At 36.9% G+C, this 19708-nt stretch overlaps 1 protein-coding gene across 1 annotated transcript in view; it reads left to right on the forward strand.

Moving 5' to 3' along the window:
- LOC137649735 (uncharacterized) overlaps window positions 1-19708 on the forward strand; it is an 88449-nt gene that overhangs the window by 30430 nt on the left and 38311 nt on the right. Inside the window, exon 3 of the mRNA XM_068382686.1 lies at window positions 4-203. Coding sequence (XP_068238787.1) covers window positions 4-203 — 200 coding nt within the window. The remainder of the gene's footprint in view (window positions 1-3; window positions 204-19708) is intronic.

A 19708-nucleotide genomic window follows, 5' to 3' on the forward strand; every position in this document is an offset into this window, starting at 1 on the left:
CAGAATGCTTACAAACAGCAGGAAAACTTGAAGGAAATCTCTCTTACAAACGAAATGCATTTTTCCTGAAACCTGCAGATTCATTTCAAGCTATAGATATATCTCTGGGTGGTAAGATATCCCGTATAAACAGAACCACTCTTCAAGCCTATGGCGATTCGTGGCTTAACGTAACCCTGGTAATGGAAGCCAGTGATGTTAAGGTAAGCCGAATGTTTGGTATTCATGTGTATCGATATCAAAGAAAATGTCAGAGATGAAATCGCTTGAAGTTGGTCAGTATTATACATTCGTGTTGTTTAAAAACAGACACCAGGCTTTTGAATTTTTTTTTTTTTTTTTTTTTTTTTGTGAGTGAGTGAGCTGCTGAGGTGTGGGCGTGTTTCAACACTCGCCCTGAGTCGGGTTTTAGCTTTTGTTTCGCGCTTAGAATATCATTGAAAAGATATTAGTTAATCCTATGGAGAAACCAAAGTGAAAAGAAACTGTACACCATGTGTGGCCCTTTGTCTGCTCCTAACTCGGTCTGCTTCTTATGTGAAACCACGGAGGGAGACCGAAAAAAATGGATAGGATGTGACTGCAATAGATTCTATCATAAGAAATGTGTGTATATACTGGCAGGCATCACTGACAATGAACATAGGAACCTAGATTGGTTATGTCCACACTGCGTAGTTGAAACCAGACAACCCAAGTTATATATATCAAAACTGAAGGAAGATGCAAGAAGAGGCCCTGGGCGAATAAGACCCTAGAATCGCTGAATTGGAAAACAAACTTGATTCCACCCAGACTACTGACCTCACTGAGAAAGTTGATAATCTTGCTATGAATATGGAATCAATTAAGGTAAAACTTCAATCATTAATGGACCCAAAACCAGAGAATACGACATATGCTGTCAAAGCTAAGGAAAAATCTGTTGGTAAAGAAATCAACAAATACAACAAGTAAAATTACTGTAAGAAAACACGAGGTCGAATAGGCAATTAAAGACATTTCTATATTTAACACGAGGTCAACTTCGAATGGAAATGTAAACTTTGCTAACAAAATTATCAGAGAAGAGGCTGCAAACAAAATTCAGACATTGGTTGCAGACACTGAAACGAGAAAAATCGTAAATATATATATATATATATATATATATATATATATATATATATATATATATATATATATATATATATATATATATATATATATATATATATTGATATGCAATGTATACAATGATGTAGATAAAGTAGTAAATGGCTTGATTCAAAGACATCGTTGCCTGGACCAAATCCAAAATTTAGGAGAGAAGATAGTGTAGTCCTGAAGGAAAGTGCCCCATGTGAGACTACCCACTATGTGCTAGAATGTGATCCTGGAGTTTGGAGGGCTATTCTTGATAATGGGGACAAAGTTTTGTTACGATGGGGTACTTACAACATACGTGATAGGTACCACGCGATCACCTGCTATCTCTGTTAGAGGTATGGACATCTTGAAAAAGATTGCAAGTCTAAGTACGATGATAAAATCTGCGGATTTTTTTTTTTTTTATGAAATTAACTGCACTAAATTAAACAAACTAGTAAGTGACCACATATTAAATTCTAGAGATTGCAAAGCTTATGAATTGAAATTGAACAGACTTGCCGAAAATACTGATTATGGATACTAAGGACATCATAAACTGTGACTATGTGAATATACAATCTGTAGGTAATTAAACTACTCAAATTCAAGCATTGATAAACAGGAAATAGTTGGACACAGTAGCATTATCTGAAACATGGTTAAATAACTTGGACAAGCAAAGATCACTGAAATGACTCCCCCCCCCCCCCCACACACCTTTCACCACCTAGAGAGGATAGGTCTGGTGGGGGTGTCGGACTCCTTATCAATAACGGTTACTCAAATCTCAAAATGTTGAAAAGAACTAGTGTAACAATCTTTGAATATATATATATATATATATATATATATATATATATATATATATATATATATATATATATATATATATATGTATATATATATATATATATATATATATATATATATATATATATATATGTGTGTGTGTGTGTGTGTGTGTGTGTGTGTAAACTTTACGCTAAAAAAAATAAAAGAAAAAAAAATATCCTTTGTAACAGTCTACAAACCTCGGAGAACAAACACTAGTATCTTCTTAGAACAATTCAGTGACTTCATTGAAATGATTATCATAGAGATAAATGAATTAGGTATTAGTGGAGACTTCAACAAATCCGGACGCTTTGGCATTTATTTAGTGAATTACTAGAATCATATCAAATAGTGAATTATGTCGACTGTACAACTACTTTAACTGGGCATACATTGGAACTAGTTTTGAGCGATGCAATGATTAACATTGTATCTAATATGAATATTGAAGAGAAATGTACTATCTCCCCCAGTGTACAAACTTTTTACGTTTAGTCTACCTCCACAGAAACATGCAGTAGTAAAGAAAATATACTTTAGACCTAAATACAATTTTTCTCCTACCGTATTTATTGAAGAAGTTTCAAAGAAAATAAATGATGCTATCAACATTCCCTTGTGATCGTGATAACCACCGTCTGTTGGGAGCTGTGTGTTAACTGTCCTACGACCATTTATATTAAAGTGAGTAAAAGTGGATATGATACCATGTGGCCACCGATGGAAAAGACTATAACTGTTATAGACCAATATCCTTGATTTGATTGAGAGACTTAAGTGAAAAAGAGGGAAAAAAGACGTAAGAAAGTGGAATCGGTTAAAAACTGAAAGTACTTCGGTAGAATACAAAACTGCTGTGTCAATACAACTACCTACTAAGAAGGAAAAACTAGTGAATACTCTAAAAAAAAAAAAAAAAAAAAAAAAAAAGATCTGCGAAGCAGCAACGGACATAAGTAAGTTATATCGTCTCCTGAATGGTATGATGGGAAATGTAAAAGAAAAGAAGCTACCTGATGGATACAGTGACCAGGAACTAGCAAATAATTTTCTGGCATACTTTCAAAACAAAATGGAAAATATAACCAGGTCATTTGTAAATACTCAACATCAGATTAATGATAAAGCCGACTCACAGATAAAATGAATGAGATTTAACAACATAACACTAGACTACATCACCCGGATTTTCAAGAGAGCAAAGAAACAAACTGCCTGATCAATCCGTTGCCAATATCTGAAGTAATTGGAGAGAAACGTTTCAAGTCTAGCCGAAATAATTAAGAGAATATTAAATGCAAGCATTGAAAAATGTATATTTCCCAAATTTTAGAAAATGGTTATAGTCACACCAGTTCTGAAAAATGTTCTTGACTACCAGGAATTAAGATCATATAGACTTATTTCGAATCTAACATTTATCTCAAAAGTGTTTGAATACGTAATTCTTTAACAACTATTCAGTCACTTAGAAGTAATACAAGCTTTGCCTGACAACCAATCTGCTTACAGAAAAAAAAAACTCTACGGAGACACCCATCTGCTCTGTTGTAAAAAATATGATGAAAATGATGGATGAAAATTAATGTGGTATTGTAATATTACTCGACCTCGCTGCAGCTTTTGATACAGTTGTGCATGAACTGCTACTAAATTATCTGTAGCCATTCCCAATCGGAATTCCGCGGAACCCTAGGGTTCGGTGAACGATCTCTAAGGGTTCCATGAAAATTTGTTTTATTTGATTATTATCTATCTATCTATCTATATATATATATATATATATATATATATATATATATATATATATATATATATATATATATATATATATGTGTGTGTGTGTGTGTGCACACCCACACACACACACACACACACACACACACACATATATATATATATATATATATATATATATATATATATATATATATATATATATATATATATATATATATATATATATATATATACATTATTTTTCTTAATCCGGTAAACATACCATAAGTTGTAGGGCTATACTTTCTTATTATATTCTTATCTCAACATATCGTAATATATATATATATATATATATATATATATATATATATATATATATATATATATATATATATATATATATATATATATATATATATATATATATATATATATATATATATATATATATATATATGGTTTCCACAGTAGGCGAGCAATGAAATTCAACGTGTTGAGGCGGCATTAGTCATGAAGCATACCCGTATCGTACAGACAGTGGATTTCAAACGGGTTACGAGCTGACCCGCTTACACTTCTGTACTCACGTTTCAATTTCTTAATTAGTCTGTCTTTGACAGAACAACCATCAATTCCTACAGTCTTTTGGTAATTGAGAATAACCGAGATGCTGAGATATATTAACTGATGCAGAAGAGGAACAAGAGTGAAAATGATCCTCAAGCAAGTACAAACAAAGAAGAAGCGAATGACAAAAATACTCAGCATTATTATGAATGTTTTCTGGCTGTTGGATTCACATGGACCGGGGGATGACAGCTGTCCTTAAAAAAAAAAAAAAAAAAAAAAAAAAAAATAGATAAATAAATAAATAAAACAAAAGAAAAAAAAAACTAACAGTTATGGTCCCGCCATGTTAAAGTGACATTTCTCTACTTTCACAGCCACTTGTCCAAAAAATTAGTTGATTATTTTCGAAGACTTTTGTATTCAAAGAAAAAGCAAAGCAAGTTTTTTGAAAAGAAGGGAACGGCAAGCGAGAAGGCCCAAGAAGCGAGCTATCCAGTGGCTGAGCTAGTTGCTAAAAAAGATTAGAAGCCATAATATTGCTGAGAGTTTAACAATTGCTGAGAGTTTAATGATGCCTGCTTTTGAAATTATACTGAAGGCAGTGGAATAAACAAAGTTCCTGTTTCTGATAATACAGGTAGTAGGCGTGTGAATGACATGTCCCGAAATATTTGAGACATATTTTCTAAAATACTGAAACATGTAAAGTTTGCCTTGCAGGTTGATAAGTCGACTGATATAACGGGTACCTCTCAATTTCTACCATTTGTTCAATTTGAAAATGGGGATGAAATAAGGGAGAAATTCTTTTGTTATACAGAGCTGCCAGACACGACCAATGGCACAAGATATTTCTAAAACAATTCCTTTATACCCGGAATCTTGTGGATTAGCCTGGAATTAATGTGTTGGAATCTGCACAGATGGTGTACCCTCCATGACTGGGTTAGGTACTATTCAGCGCTGCCAGCTCAGCGCCGCTGATTCAGCGCCGCCAGTTCAGCGCCTGGTCATTTCAGCGCCAAAAAAAATTAGCGACAGCCATCTCAGCGCCAGAAGAAATTTTAACTCTCTCTCTCTCTCTCTCTCTCTCTCTCTCTCTCCACACAGTAGTTTGTATGATTTCAGTACCAAACCGCTATTTATTGATCTCGGTGATTCCGTTGTTTAATTAAAATCTCTCTCTCTCTCTCTCTCTCTCTCTCTCTCTCTCTCTCTCTCTTCACACAGTAGTTTGTATAATTTCAGCGTCAAACCGCTACTTATTGATTTCGGTGATTCCGTTGATTAATTGAAATCTTTAAAGGAAATATTTGTAAACATTTGTAAACCGTGATTTAGTTAAGGAAGAGCACCGTTATTTCCGACAGATATTTGGAACATGTTTGAACGAACGCTTCAAGGAGAAGATAGGACCAATAACCACTCAGATGCAACTGACAGACGGCTGCATACAGTATTAGGAATGTTACACCCAACAATTGGTAATTTTTTAGATGCGCTGAAACGGGTCCAAAAAGAACGTGATGAATATTTAGAGAAACTTAAAGCAGGTCATGATCCTCAACAAGAGCTATTGACGAATGAATATTAAAAATCTTATCGGATTATGGAAACAGAAATGAGGTTGAATATTTACAAGCTATTGTTCATAACTTATTAAACTAGGTTTACTAATATTTGTATTTTGAACTTTTTTATGGTCTATTTTAACTATTCAGTAGGATAAAGGCTTTATATCACATATGAAAGAAATAAACCCTGAAGTTATGACTACTTATTGTTTTCTCCGCCGAGATGTTCTTGTTTAAAAAACTATTGGCCCCAAATTAAAGCTAGTTTTAGATGTAACTATTAATATGGTCAGTTTCATAAAGCAGCCCCCTCTTGATTCTCGCATGTTTGCAAAGTTGTGTGAAAATATGCCAAAAGATCATGTGACACTCCTTTTGCAAACTGAGGTCAGAAGGCTTTCCAGGGTTTTTGAGATTCAAGAAGAATTGCTCATTTTCTTCAGAGAACATTAAGATATTCATATTATGGAAATCCTGAATTGACAGACTGGCGGATGAAATATTCTTATTTGGCATATTGCTATCACCATTTAAATAACCTGAACGCCAGCTTGTAGGGTCGACAAGAAAACATTCCAACTTCGACAGACACTCTTATTGCTTTCAAAAATAAACTTGCAGTTTGAAAAAGAAAAAAACATCTCTCGAGAGGCAATGCTGACATGTTTCCCTTTACACTCCAAGTAGAAACCGAGACTGATTATCATGAAATATTACCCTTAATTAAGAGTCATTTGGAATCACTTGTTGTAAAATTTGATAAGTAGCCTACTTCCCTTCCCTATCGTCAGATTTGTATGAATGGGTTAGAAATCCCTTTAATGAGCTCTGTTCAAATTCGGAAACTCTGCTGAATCTACAAGAGGAGGAAGAAATAACAGAACTAAAGTATGATAGAACCTTGAGGGTAAAGTTAATGAAGTACCACTTGAATTTTTTATTTGGATTTCTGTAAGAGAAGAGTACCAAGTTGATTCAGCAAAAACATTGGATATTTTACTCCAACTTTCAACGTCTTACCTTTATGAGCAAAGTTTTTCATGTCTTACTACGTTGAAAATCAAATCTAGAAATCGGCTTTTGTCTGTTCAGGAAGAACTGCGGGTGTTTCTCTTAAGTTCAACCAAATATTGAAAAATTGTACAAAGAAAAACAAGCCCAAGTTTCATAATAAACATGTCTAACGGGAAAGTCATGTAACTACTATTGTTAAAGAACTGGTCATGTACACTATCATATTGTATTTTATACAGTAAGTAAAATAATAACAAATACACTAAGTATTCTCTACGTCTACACCCTTTAAACATATTTCAATTTTTCTGTTTTCCATGTATGGTGTGTTATACACACACACACACACACACACACACACATATATATATATATATATATATATATATATATATATATATATATATATATATATATATATATATATATATATATATACTCCCCTGGGGTACCCCTTCATTTAAAGGTTCATATGATGATAAAGAGGTTCCAGTTTGCGCACGATAATTGCTGCTAATCAAGTAGTCTTTTAGGTATTCGAAAGCTTGCACCGTAGATCAGTGATTCATAACTTTTGTCACCTCAATGAACCCTGGAGACAATTTTTCTCATCCCAAGGTAATATTCGAATACCTAAAAGACTACTTGATTGGTAGCAATTACTGTGTGCAAATTGGAAACTCTTATTCATCATATGAACCTTTAAATGAAGGGGTACCCCAGGTGAGTGTACTTGGCCCAATCTTGTTCTGCATCTATAATATCAGTCTATTGAAAATACTACGAAGGCATGGTGTGAAGTTCAAACTATTTGCGAATGACAAAGTTTTACTTCTCCATAAATGATATAGATGACACTACTGAAACTCTAAACCGAATCCTTGATAGTGTTAGAGATTAGATGACAATTAAACAACTAAAATTGAATGAGAAAAAAAAACTGAGTTCATGGTGGTGGTAAAGAGAAACACACAGAGAAGCTTGGGTGATATTGAAATGAACATAAGAAATAACTAAGTGCTGATATTTAGTTAGTTCGTGATCTATGTGTATTTCTTGACTGTATATTATCTTTCAATGCCCAAATAAATAATGTAGTAAAACTACTAGTTATCATCTAAAAAATATTGCTGTTATAAAGTAAGTACCTTGAGGAAAATTCTGTAAAGAAACTTGTGATAAACTGTTATTACCGGGATTGACTCCTGCAACTCCATCTATTACAATTTTCAAAAGTACAACTTAAGAAATTACAAAACATAATAAACAGAGTAGCAAGACTGATAAGAGGTGTCCCACTTACAGATAGGATCACCCCTATACCAACTGATTTGCACTGGCTGCCGATTAAAGCAAGAATTGAATTCAAAATATGTACAATATCCCACCAAGTTATCAGAAACGGTCATCCAAAATACTTCAGAGAATTGCTAAATATTGCGCAGCCAATGAACCGTGTTGACACAAGAATAGTTACAGATGGTTTCAAACTATTGGAACCTAGATAACGGATTTTGACATAGGTAAAAATCTATTATTGGTTGAGATAGACATGTCGTTCTGATGGAAGTTCCTCATTAGCAGCTTCTACCTTGGATATTTCGGCAAGTGATATACCAGAGAAATTTTACCTTAGTGGTATCAACAGAGTTCCAACCTCTGGAGCGAATATCCCAAGGGATATTGTGTATAAATCAGGGACGTGATAATGACCTGTCAATACCCCAGGCATGTCAAAACAAGACAGAAGACGCACAGCAAGTCAAGAGGGGGAAAGTGGACAATGCCAAGGGAGGGCTCCACACTCAGGAGAAGTACAGGAGTGAAAGGTAGATATTAAGAGAACCAGCCAGAACCTGATCATTATCATTAACTTACACAAAGTGGGAGGGTAGCCCATAAGATAATGAAAGCCGAACAAGACGGCCAGGATGCTAAGAATTGAAAATTCAAAGGGTGTTCTGAAAACCAGGTAGGATCCAATCGACAACTCCAGAGGAAAATGTTTCTCGGATGTGGGATAAGAAAAACCAGATGACTAGTCTAAGGCTGCAGCTGAGGCAGCAGAGGGCATGACCCATAGCCAACACCCAGCCAGTGCTAGAAGAACTCAAGCTGACAAGACTGGAAGCAGAGACATGAGGCAGCACCTCTGTCTAGATTTGCTAACCCATCAAGGGAGTTAGGACTCCATAGCTAGAGGGATATCTCAAGCTGACAACACAGGAAGCAAAGACAGAAGACAGCACCTCTGCCTAGATAGGCTAACCTGGCAAGGGAGTCAGAGGGATATAGCACAGGAAGAGAGGCTGCAGACATAGGACAAGCACTGCCAAGGCGGCAGAGGAGTGACCCAAGGGGTACGAACTCTATGCCTAGATAGGGTTAGGCCATGACAGAACTATGTAGGCAAGCCTAGCCTCCTAGCAGATGAGGGAAAGCTCAAAAGCTAGGGTGAGATAACTAGACAAGAGAAACATAGTTCTGGTACAGTCATTTTATGGCCTAACTTGGAAGGGGAAGGGGCAGAGAAACACCCAAGGGTGGACTCTAAGGCGGCAGAGAGATATCAGCTTGGGAGAAGAAAATCTCATCTACCTGGGCCAGGAAAGATAGCCTACAAGTAGGCACAATAACAGGTACGAGAAAGGGGGCAGGAGGGGTGGTGATAGGAGACTCAGAAAATGGTGAGGCAGCATGGCAGTAAGGCCCAACAGCCACATGGAACAACAATAGTGTCTCAAGGGGTTGCCGTGATAGAGCACAGAGGACAAGTCCTCACAACCAGGCATAGCCTACCAAAGACTAAGAGAGAAGCCTAATGATGGTTAAGGTGGCACAAGGAGGTCTACTAATCAGCATCAGAATTGGGGTAAGATGTTCTAATGGGTAGACATAAGTACACACGGGTAACAGGATCCCGAGACCTGTGCCGCCTCGCCAAACATATCGGGTAAGGGGAAGTGAGAAGCACTCACACTAGGTTAACTGAGAACACTATCCAACTCCCAAAAGGACCTTCAAGACCGCAGATTCCCGCTGTGACAAATCGACAGTGTAGGAGGATAGACAGCCTCACCCAACATATAAGGTTTAGTGAAAGAAGGGAGTGGTGCACTAGAGAACATTTACCAGGCATGGCCGCTGGCTAGGGTAGACTAGCCTACGCCAATGCTTATAAAAACATATACGAAACACCAAGAAAGGATGGGGGGATACCATATACATACCACACTTTAGAATGATAAAATAACATATTCCAAAATTAAATGACTAAGTAACTAATAATGATATCTGAGAGTTTGACGACATGATAAATGGCGCCGAAAACCTGCCAGCTTCGGAACAAAAAAGCATGCAACATAATAAAAGGAACTTGGTGGAGAAACAAAATTCTCCAACACACGATAGGGAGGATACTCAACTTATTTGATAAGGAAGAACCTGAGAAAACTAGCAGAAACTCTCCAAGCGAACGGCAAAGATGGCGCTGCGAAAGGGAATGGATCAACAGGAAGGTGTTAGTAATAGCACATCTTCGAGATCGGGAGTTGTAACGGCTCTCTCACCCACATTTCCCACCCTATCCCTTATCCTTCGAGACAAGGTTAACTCTATTCGGGGAAGGATAACCATGGCTTGTTATTAACACGTCCCTGATTTATACACAATATATCTAGGGATATTCACTCCAGAGGTGAGAACTCTGTTCTTACCTCTAAAGTAAAATGTCTTTGGTATATCACTGGGAGAAATATCCATAGTAGAAGCTGCAAATGAGGAACTTCCATCAGGACGACATGGTTTGAGCCCAAAAATGTGTCTACTGTAGGCTCCAGAGCCTTTAAATATATAGCCCCGAGACTATACATAAGCTCCCACGAGACATCCGAATGACTGATATAACGGGTACCTCTCAATTTCTACTATTTGTTCAATTTGAAAATGGGGATGAAATAAGGGAGAAATTCTTTTGTTATACAGAGCTGCCAGACACGACCAATGGCACAAGATATTTCTAAAACAATTCCTTTATACCCGGAATCTTGTGGATTAGCCTGGAATTAATGTGTTGGAATCTGCACAGATGGTGTACCCTCCATGACTGGGTTAGGTACTATTCAGCGCTGCCAGCTCAGCGCCGCCGATTCAGCGCCGCCAGTTCAGCGCCTGGTTATTTCAGCGGCAAAGAAAATTAGCGACAGCCATCTCAGCGCCAGAAGAAATTTTAACTCTCTCTCTCTCTCTCTCTCTCTCTCTCTCTCTCTCTCTCTCTCTCTCTCTCTCTCTCTCTCTCTTCACACAGTAGTTTGTATAATTTAAGCGTCAAACCACTACTTATTGATTTCGGTGATTCTGTTGATTAATTGAAATCTTTAAAGGAAATATTTGTAAACATTTGTAAACCGTGATTTAGTTAAGGAAGAGCACCGTTATTTCCGACAGATATTTGGAACATGTTTGAACGAACGCTTCAAGGAGAAGATAGGACCAATAACCACTCAGATGCAACTGACAGACGGCTGCATACAGTATTAGGAATGTTACACCCAACAATTGGTAATTTTTTAGATGCGCTGAAACGGGTCCAAAAAGAACGTGATGAATATTTAGAGAAACTTAAAGCAGGTCATGATCCTCAACAAGAGCTATTGACGAATGAATATTAAAAATCTTATCGGATTATGGAAACAGAAATGAGGTTGAATATTTACAAGCTATTGTTCATAACTTATTAAACTAGGTTTACTAATATTTGTATTTTGAACTTTTTTATGGACTATTTTAACTATTCAGTAGGATAAAGGCTTTATATCACTTATGAAAGAAATAAACCCTGAAGTTATGACTACTTATTGTTTTCTCCGCCGAGATGTTCTTGTTTAAAAAACTATTGGCCCTAAACTAAAGCTAGTTTTAGATGTAACTATTAATATGGTCAGTTTCATAAAGCAGCCCCCTCTTGATTCTCGCATGTTTGCAAAGTTGTGTGAAAATATGCCAAAAGATCATGTGACACTCCTTTTGCAAACTGAGGTCAGAAGGCTTTCCAGGGTTTTTGAGATTCAGGAAGAATTGCTCATTTTCTTCAGAGAACATTAAGATATTCATATTATGGAAATCCTGAATTGACAGACTGGCGGATGAAATATTCTTATTTGGCATATAGCTATCACCATTTAAATAACCTGAACGCCAGCATGTAGGGTCGACAAGAAAACATTCCAACTTCGACAGACACTCTTATTGCTTTCAAAAATAAACTTGCAGTTTGAAAAAGAAAAAAACATCTCTCGAGAGGCAATGCTGACATGTTTCCCTTTACACTCCAAGTAGAAACCGAGACTGATTATCATGAAATATTACCCTTAATTACGAGTCATTTGGAATCACTTGCTGTAAAATTTGATAAGTACTTCCCTTCCCTATCGTCAGATTTGTATGAAGGGGTTAGAAATCCCTTTAATGAGCTCTGTTCAAATTCGGAAACCCTGCTGAATCTACAAGAAGAGGAAGAAATAACAGAACTAAAGTATGATAGAACCTTGAGGGTAAAGTTAATGAAGTACCACTTGAATTTTTTATTTGGATTTTTGTAAGAGAAGAGTACCAAGTTGATTCAGCAAAAACATTGGATATTTTACTCCAACTTTCAACGTCTTACCTTTATGAGCAAAGTTTTTCATGTCTTACTACGTTGAAAATCAAATCTAGAAATCGGCTTTTGTCTGTTCAGGAAGAACTGCGGGTGTTTCTCTTAAGTTCAACCAAATATTGAAAAATTGTACAAAGAAAAACAAGCCCAAGTTTCATAATAAACATGTCTAACAGGAAAGTCATGTAACTACTATTGTTAAAGAACTGGTCATGTACACTATCATACTGTATTTTATACAGTAAGTAAAATAATAACAAATACACTAAGTATTCTCTACGTCTACAACCTTTAAACATATTTCAATTTTTCTGTTTTCCATGTATGGTGTTATATACACACACACACACACACACACACACACACACACACACACATATATATATATATATATATATATATATATATATATATATATATATATATATATATATATATATATATATACTCCCCTGTGGTACCCCTTCATTTAAAGGTTCATATGATGATAAAGAGGTTCCAGTTTGCGCACGATAATTGCTGCTAATCAAGTAGTCTTTTAGGTATTCGAAAGCTTGCACCGTAGATCAGTGATTCATAACTTTTGTCACCTCAATGAACCCTGGAGACAATTTTTCTCATCCCAAGGTAATATTCGAATACCTAAAAGACTACTTGATTGGTAGCAATTACTGTGTGCAAATTGGAAACTCTTATTCATCATATGAACCTTTAAATGGAGGGGTACCCCAGGTGAGTGTACTTGGCCCAATCTTGTTCTGCATCTATACTATCAGTCTATTGAAAATACTACGAAGGCATGGTGTGAAGTTCAAACTATTTGCGAATGACAAAGTTTTACTTCTCCATAAATGATATAGATGACACTACTGAAACTCTAAACCGAATCCTTGATAGTGTTAGAGATTAGATGACAATTAAACAACTAAAATTGAATGAGAAAAAAAAACTGAGTTCATGGTGGTGGTAAAGAGAAACACACAGAGAAGCTTGGGTGATATTGAAATGACCATAAGAAATAACTAAGTGCTGATATTTAGTTAGTTCGTGATCTATGTGTATATCTTGACTGTATATTATCTTTCAATGCCCAAATAAATAATGTAGTAAAACTACTAGTTATCATCTAAAAAATATTGCTGTTATAAAGTAAGTACCTTGAGGAAAATTCTGTAAAGAAACTTGTGATAAACTGTTATTACCGGGATTGACTCCTGCAACTCCATCTATTACAATTTTCAAAAGTACAACTTGAGAAATTACAAAACATAATAAACAGAGGAGCAAGACTGAAAAGAGGTGTCCCACTTACAGATAGGATCACCCCTATACCAACTGATTTGCACTGGCTGCCGATTAAAGCAAGAATTGAATTCAAAATATGTACAATATCCCACCAAGTTATCAGAAACGGTCATCCAAAATACTTCAGAGAATTGCTAAATATTGCGCAGCCAATGAACCGTGTTGACACAAGAATAGTTACAGATGGTTTCAAACAATTGGAACCTAGATAACGGATTTTGACATAGGTAAAAATCTATTATTGGTTGAGATAGACATGTCGTTCTGATGGAAGTTCCTCATTAGCAGCTTCTACTTTGGATATTTCGGCAAGTGATATACCAGAGAAATTTTACCTTAGTGGTATCAACAGAGTTCCAACCTCTGGAGCGAATATCCCAAGGGATATTGTGTATAAATCAGGGACGTGATAATGACCTGTCAATACCCCAGGCATGTCAACACAAGGCAGAAGACGCACAGCAAGTCAAGAGGGGGAAAGTGGACAATGCCAAGGGAGGGCTCCACACTCAGGAGAAGTACAGGAGTGAAAGGTAGATATTAAGAGAACCAGCCAGAACCTGATCATTATCATTAACTTACACAAAGTGGGAGGGTAGCCCATAAGATAATGAAAGCCGAACAAAATGGCCAGGATGCTAAGAATTGAAAATTCAAAGGGTGTTCTGAAAACCAGGTAGGATCCAATCGACAACTCCAGAGGACAATGTTTCTCGGATGTAGGATAAGAAAAACCAGAGGACTAGTCTAAGGCTGCAGCTGAGGCAGCAGAGGGCATGACCCATAGCCAACACCCAGCCAGTGCTAGAAGAACTCAAGCTGACAAGACTGGAAGCAGAGACATGAGGCAGCACCTCTGTCTAGATTTGCTAACCCATCAAGGGAGTTAGGACTCCATAGCTAGCAGGATATCTCAAGCTGGCAACACAGGAAGCAAAGACAGAAGACAGCACCTCTGGCTAGATAGGCTAACCTGGCAAGGGAGTCAGAGGGATATAGCACAGGAAGAGAGGCTGCAGACATAGGACAAGCACTGCCAAGGCGGCAGAGGAGTGACCCAAGGGGTACGAACTCTATGCCTAGATAGGATTAGGCCATGACAGAACTATGTAGGCAAGCCTAGCCTCCTAGCAGATGAGGGAAAGCTCAAAAGCTAGGGTGAGATAACTAGACAAGAGAAACATAGTTCTGGTACAGTCATTTTATGGCCTAACTTGGAAGGGGAAGGGGCAGAGAAACACCCAAGGGTGGACTCTAAGGCGGCAGAGAGATATCAGCTTGGGAGAAGAAAATCTCATCTACCTGGGCCAGGAAAGATAGCCTACAAGTAGGCACAATAACAGGTACGAGAAAGGGGGCAGGAGGGGTGGTGATAGGAGACTCAGAAAATGGTGAGGCAGCATGGCAGTAAGGCCCAACAGCCACATGGAACAACAATAGTGTCTCAAGGGGTTACCGTGATAGAGCACAGAGGACAAGTCCTCACAACCAGGCATAGCCTACCAAAGACTAAGAGAGAAGCCTAATGATGGTTAAGGTGGCACAAGGAGGTCTACTAATCAGCATCAGAATTGGGGTAAGATGTTCTAATGGGTAGACATAAGTACACACGGGTAACAGGATCCCGAGACCTGTGCCGCCTCGCCAAACATATCGGGTAAGGGGAAGTGAGAAGCACTCACACTAGGTTAACTGAGAACACTATCCAACTCCCAAAAGGACCTTCAAGACCGCAGCTTCCCGCTGTGACAAATCGACAGTGTAGGAGGATAGACGGCCTCACCCAACATATAAGGTTTAGTGAAAGAAGGGAGTGGTGCACTAGAGAACATTTACCAGGCATGGCCGCTGGCTAGGGTAGACTAGCCTACGCCAATGCTTATAAAAACATATACAAAACGCCAAGAAAGGATGGGGGGATACCATATACATACCACACTTTAGAATGATAAAATAACATATTCCAAAATTAAATGACTAAGTAACTAATAATGATATCTGAGAGTTTGACGACATGATAAATGGCGCCGAAAACCTGCCAGCTTCGGAACAAAAAAGCATGCAACATAATAAAAGGAACTTGGTGGAGACACAAAATTCTCCAACACACGATAGGGTGGATACTCAACTTAGTTGATAAGGAAGAACCTAAGAAAACTAGCAGAAACTCTCCAAGCGAACGGCAAAGATGGCGCTGCGAAAGGGAATGGATCAACAGGAAGGTGTTAGTAATAGCACATCTTCGAGATCGGGAGTTGTAACGGCTCTCTCACCCACATTTCCCACCCTATCCCTTATCCTTCGAGACAAGGTTAACTCTATTCGGGGAAGGATAACCATGGCTTGTTATTAACACATCCCTGATTTATACACAATATATCTAGGGATATTCACTCCAGAGGTGAGAACTCTGTTCTTACCTCTAAAGTAAAATGTCTTTGGTATATCACTGGGAGAAATATCCATAGTATAAGCTGCAAATGAGGAACTTCCATCAGGACGACATGGTTTGAGCCCAAAATGTGTCTACTGTAGGCTCCAGAGCCTTTAAATATATAGCCCCGAGACTATACATAAGCTCCCACGAGACATCCGAATGACTGATATAACGGGTACCTCTCAATTTCTACCATTTGTTCAATTTGAAAATGGGGATGAAATAAGGGAGAAATTCTTTTGTTATACAGAGCTGCCAGACACGACCAATGGCACAAGATATTTCTAAAACAATTCCTTTATACCCGGAATCTTGTGGATTAGCCTGGAATTAATGTGTTGGAATCTGCACAGATGGTGTACCCTCCATGACTGGGTTAGGTACTATTCAGCGCTGCCAGCTCAGCGCCGCCGATTCAGCGCCGCCAGTTCAGCGCCTGGTCATTTCAGCGGCAAAGAAAATTAGCGACAGCCATCTCAGCGCCAGAAGAAATTTTAACTCTCTCTCTCTCTCTCTCTCTCTCTCTCTCTCTCTCTCTCTCTCTCTCTCTCTCTCTCCACACAGTAGTTTGTATAATTTCAGTACCAAACCGCTATTTATTGATCTCGGTGATTCCGTTGTTTAATTAAAATCTCTCTCTCTCTCTCTCTCTCTCTCTCTCTCTCTCTCTTCACACAGTAGTTTGTATAATTTCAGCGTCAAACCACTACTTATTGATTTCGGTGATTCCGTTGATTATTTGAAATCTTTAAAGGAAATATTTGTAAACATTTGTAAACCGTGATTTAGTTAAGGAAGAGCACCGTTATTTCCGACAGATATTTGGAACATGTTTGAACGAACGCTTCAAGGAGAAGATAGGACCAATAACCACTCAGATGCAACTGACAGACGGCTGCATACAGTATTAGGAATGTTACACCCAACAATTGGTAATTTTTTAGATGCGCTGAAACGGGTCCAAAAAGAACGTGATGAATATTTAGAGAAACTTAAAGCAGGTCATGATCCTCAACAAGAGCTATTGACGAATGAATATTAAAAATCTTATCGGATTATGGGAACAGAAATGAGTTTGAATATTTACAAGCTATTGTTCATAACTTATTAAACTAGGTTTACTAATATTTGTATTTTGAACTTTTTTATGGACTATTTTAACTATTCAGTAGGATAAAGGCTTTATATCACTTATGAAAGAAATAAACCCTGAAGTTATGACTACTTATTGTTTTCTCCGCCGAGATGTTCTTGTTTAAAAAACTATTGGCCCCAAACTAAAGCTAGTTTTAGATGTAACTATTAATATGGTCAGTTTCATAAAGCAGCCCCCTCTTGATTCTCGCATGTTTGCAAAGTTGTGTGAAAATATGCCAAAAGATCATGTGACACTCCTTTTGCAAACTGAGGTCAGAAGGCTTTCCAGGGTTTTTGAGATTCAGGAAGAATTGCTCATTTTCTTCAGAGAACATTAAGATATTCATATTATGGAAATCCTGAATTGACAGACTGGCGGATGAAATATTCTTATTTGGCATATAGCTATCACCATTTAAATAACCTGAACGCCAGCATGTAGGGTCGACAAGAAAACATTCCAACTTCGACAGACACTCTTATTGCTTTCAAAAATAAACTTGCAGTTTGAAAAAGAAAAAAACATCTCTCGAGAGGCAATGCTGACATGTTTCCCTTTACACTCCAAGTAGAAACCGAGACTGATTATCATGAAATATTACCCTTAATTACGAGTCATTTGGAATCACTTGCTGTAAAATTTGATATGTACTTCCCTTCCCTATCTTCAGATTTGTATGAATGGGTTAGAAATCCCTTTAATGAGCTCTGTTCAAATTCGGAAACCCTGCTGAATCTACAAGAAGAGGAAGAAATAACAGAACTAAAGTATGATAGAACCTTGAGGGTAAAGTTAATGAAGTACCACTTGAATTTTTTATTTGGATTTCTGTAAGAGAAGAGTACCAAGTTGATTCAGCAAAAACATTGGATATTTTACTCCAACTTTCAACGTCTTACCTTTATGAGCAAAGTTTTTCATGTCTTACTACGTTGAAAATCAAATCTAGAAATCGGCTTTTGTCTGTTCAGGAAGAACTGCGGGTGTTTCTCTTAAGTTCAACCAAATATTGAAAAATTGTACAAAGAAAAACAAGCCCAAGTTTCATAATAAACATGTCTAACGGGAAAGTCATGTAACTACTATTGTTAAAGAACTGGTCATGTACACTATCATACAGTATTTTATACAGTAAGTAAAATAATAACAAATACACTAAGTATTCTCTACGTCTACAACCTTTAAACATATTTCAATTTTTCTGTTTTCCATGTATGCTGTGTTATACACACACACACACAAACACACACACACACACACACACACACACACACATATATATATATATATATATATATATATATATATATATATATATATATATATATATATATATATATATATATATACACTCCCCTGTGGTACCCCTTCATTTAAAGGTTCATATGATGATAAAGAGGTTCCAGTTTGCGCACGATAATTGCTGCTAATCAAGTAGTCTTTTAGGTACTGTATTCGAAAGCTTGGACCGTAGATCAGTGATTCATAACTTTTGTCACCTCAATGAACCCTGGAGACAATTTTTCTCATCCCAAGGTAATATTCGAATACCTAAAAGACTACTTGATTGGTAGCAATTACTGTGTGCAAATTGGAAATTCTTATTCATCATATGAACCTTTAAATGGAGGGGTACCCCAGGTGAGTGTACTTGGCCCAATCTTGTTCTGCATCTATACTATCAGTCTATTGAAAATACTACGAAGGCATGGTGTGAAGTTCAAACTATTTGCGAATGACAAAGTTTTACTTCTCCATAAATGATATAGATGACACTTCTGAAACTCTAAACCGAATCCTTGATAGTGTTAGAGATTAGATGAAAATTAAACAACTAAAATTGAATGAGAAAAAAAAAACTGAGTTCATGGTGGTGGTAAAGAGAAACACAGAGAGAAGCTTGGGTGATATTGAAATGAACATAAGAAATAACTAAGTGCTGATATTTAGTTAGTTCGTGATCTATGTGTATTTCTCGACTGTATATTGTCTTTCAATGCCCAAATAAATAATGTAATAAAACTACTAGTTATCATCTAAAAAATATTGCTGTTATAAAGTAAGTACCTTGAGGAAAATTCTGTAAAGAAACTTGTGATAAACTGTTATTACCGGGATTGACTCCTGCAACTCCATCTATTACAATTTTCAAAAGTACAACTTAAGAAATTACAAAACATAATAAACAGAGGAGCAAGACTGATAAGAGGTGTCCCACTTACAGATAGGATCACCCCTATACTAACTGATTTGCACTGGCTGCCGATTAAAGCAAGAATTGAATTCAAAATATGTACAATATCCCACCAAGTTATCAGAAACGGTCA

This window comes from Palaemon carinicauda, chromosome 11, assembly GCF_036898095.1.
Source record: "Palaemon carinicauda isolate YSFRI2023 chromosome 11, ASM3689809v2, whole genome shotgun sequence".
Lineage (NCBI taxonomy): Eukaryota > Metazoa > Arthropoda > Malacostraca > Decapoda > Palaemonidae > Palaemon > Palaemon carinicauda.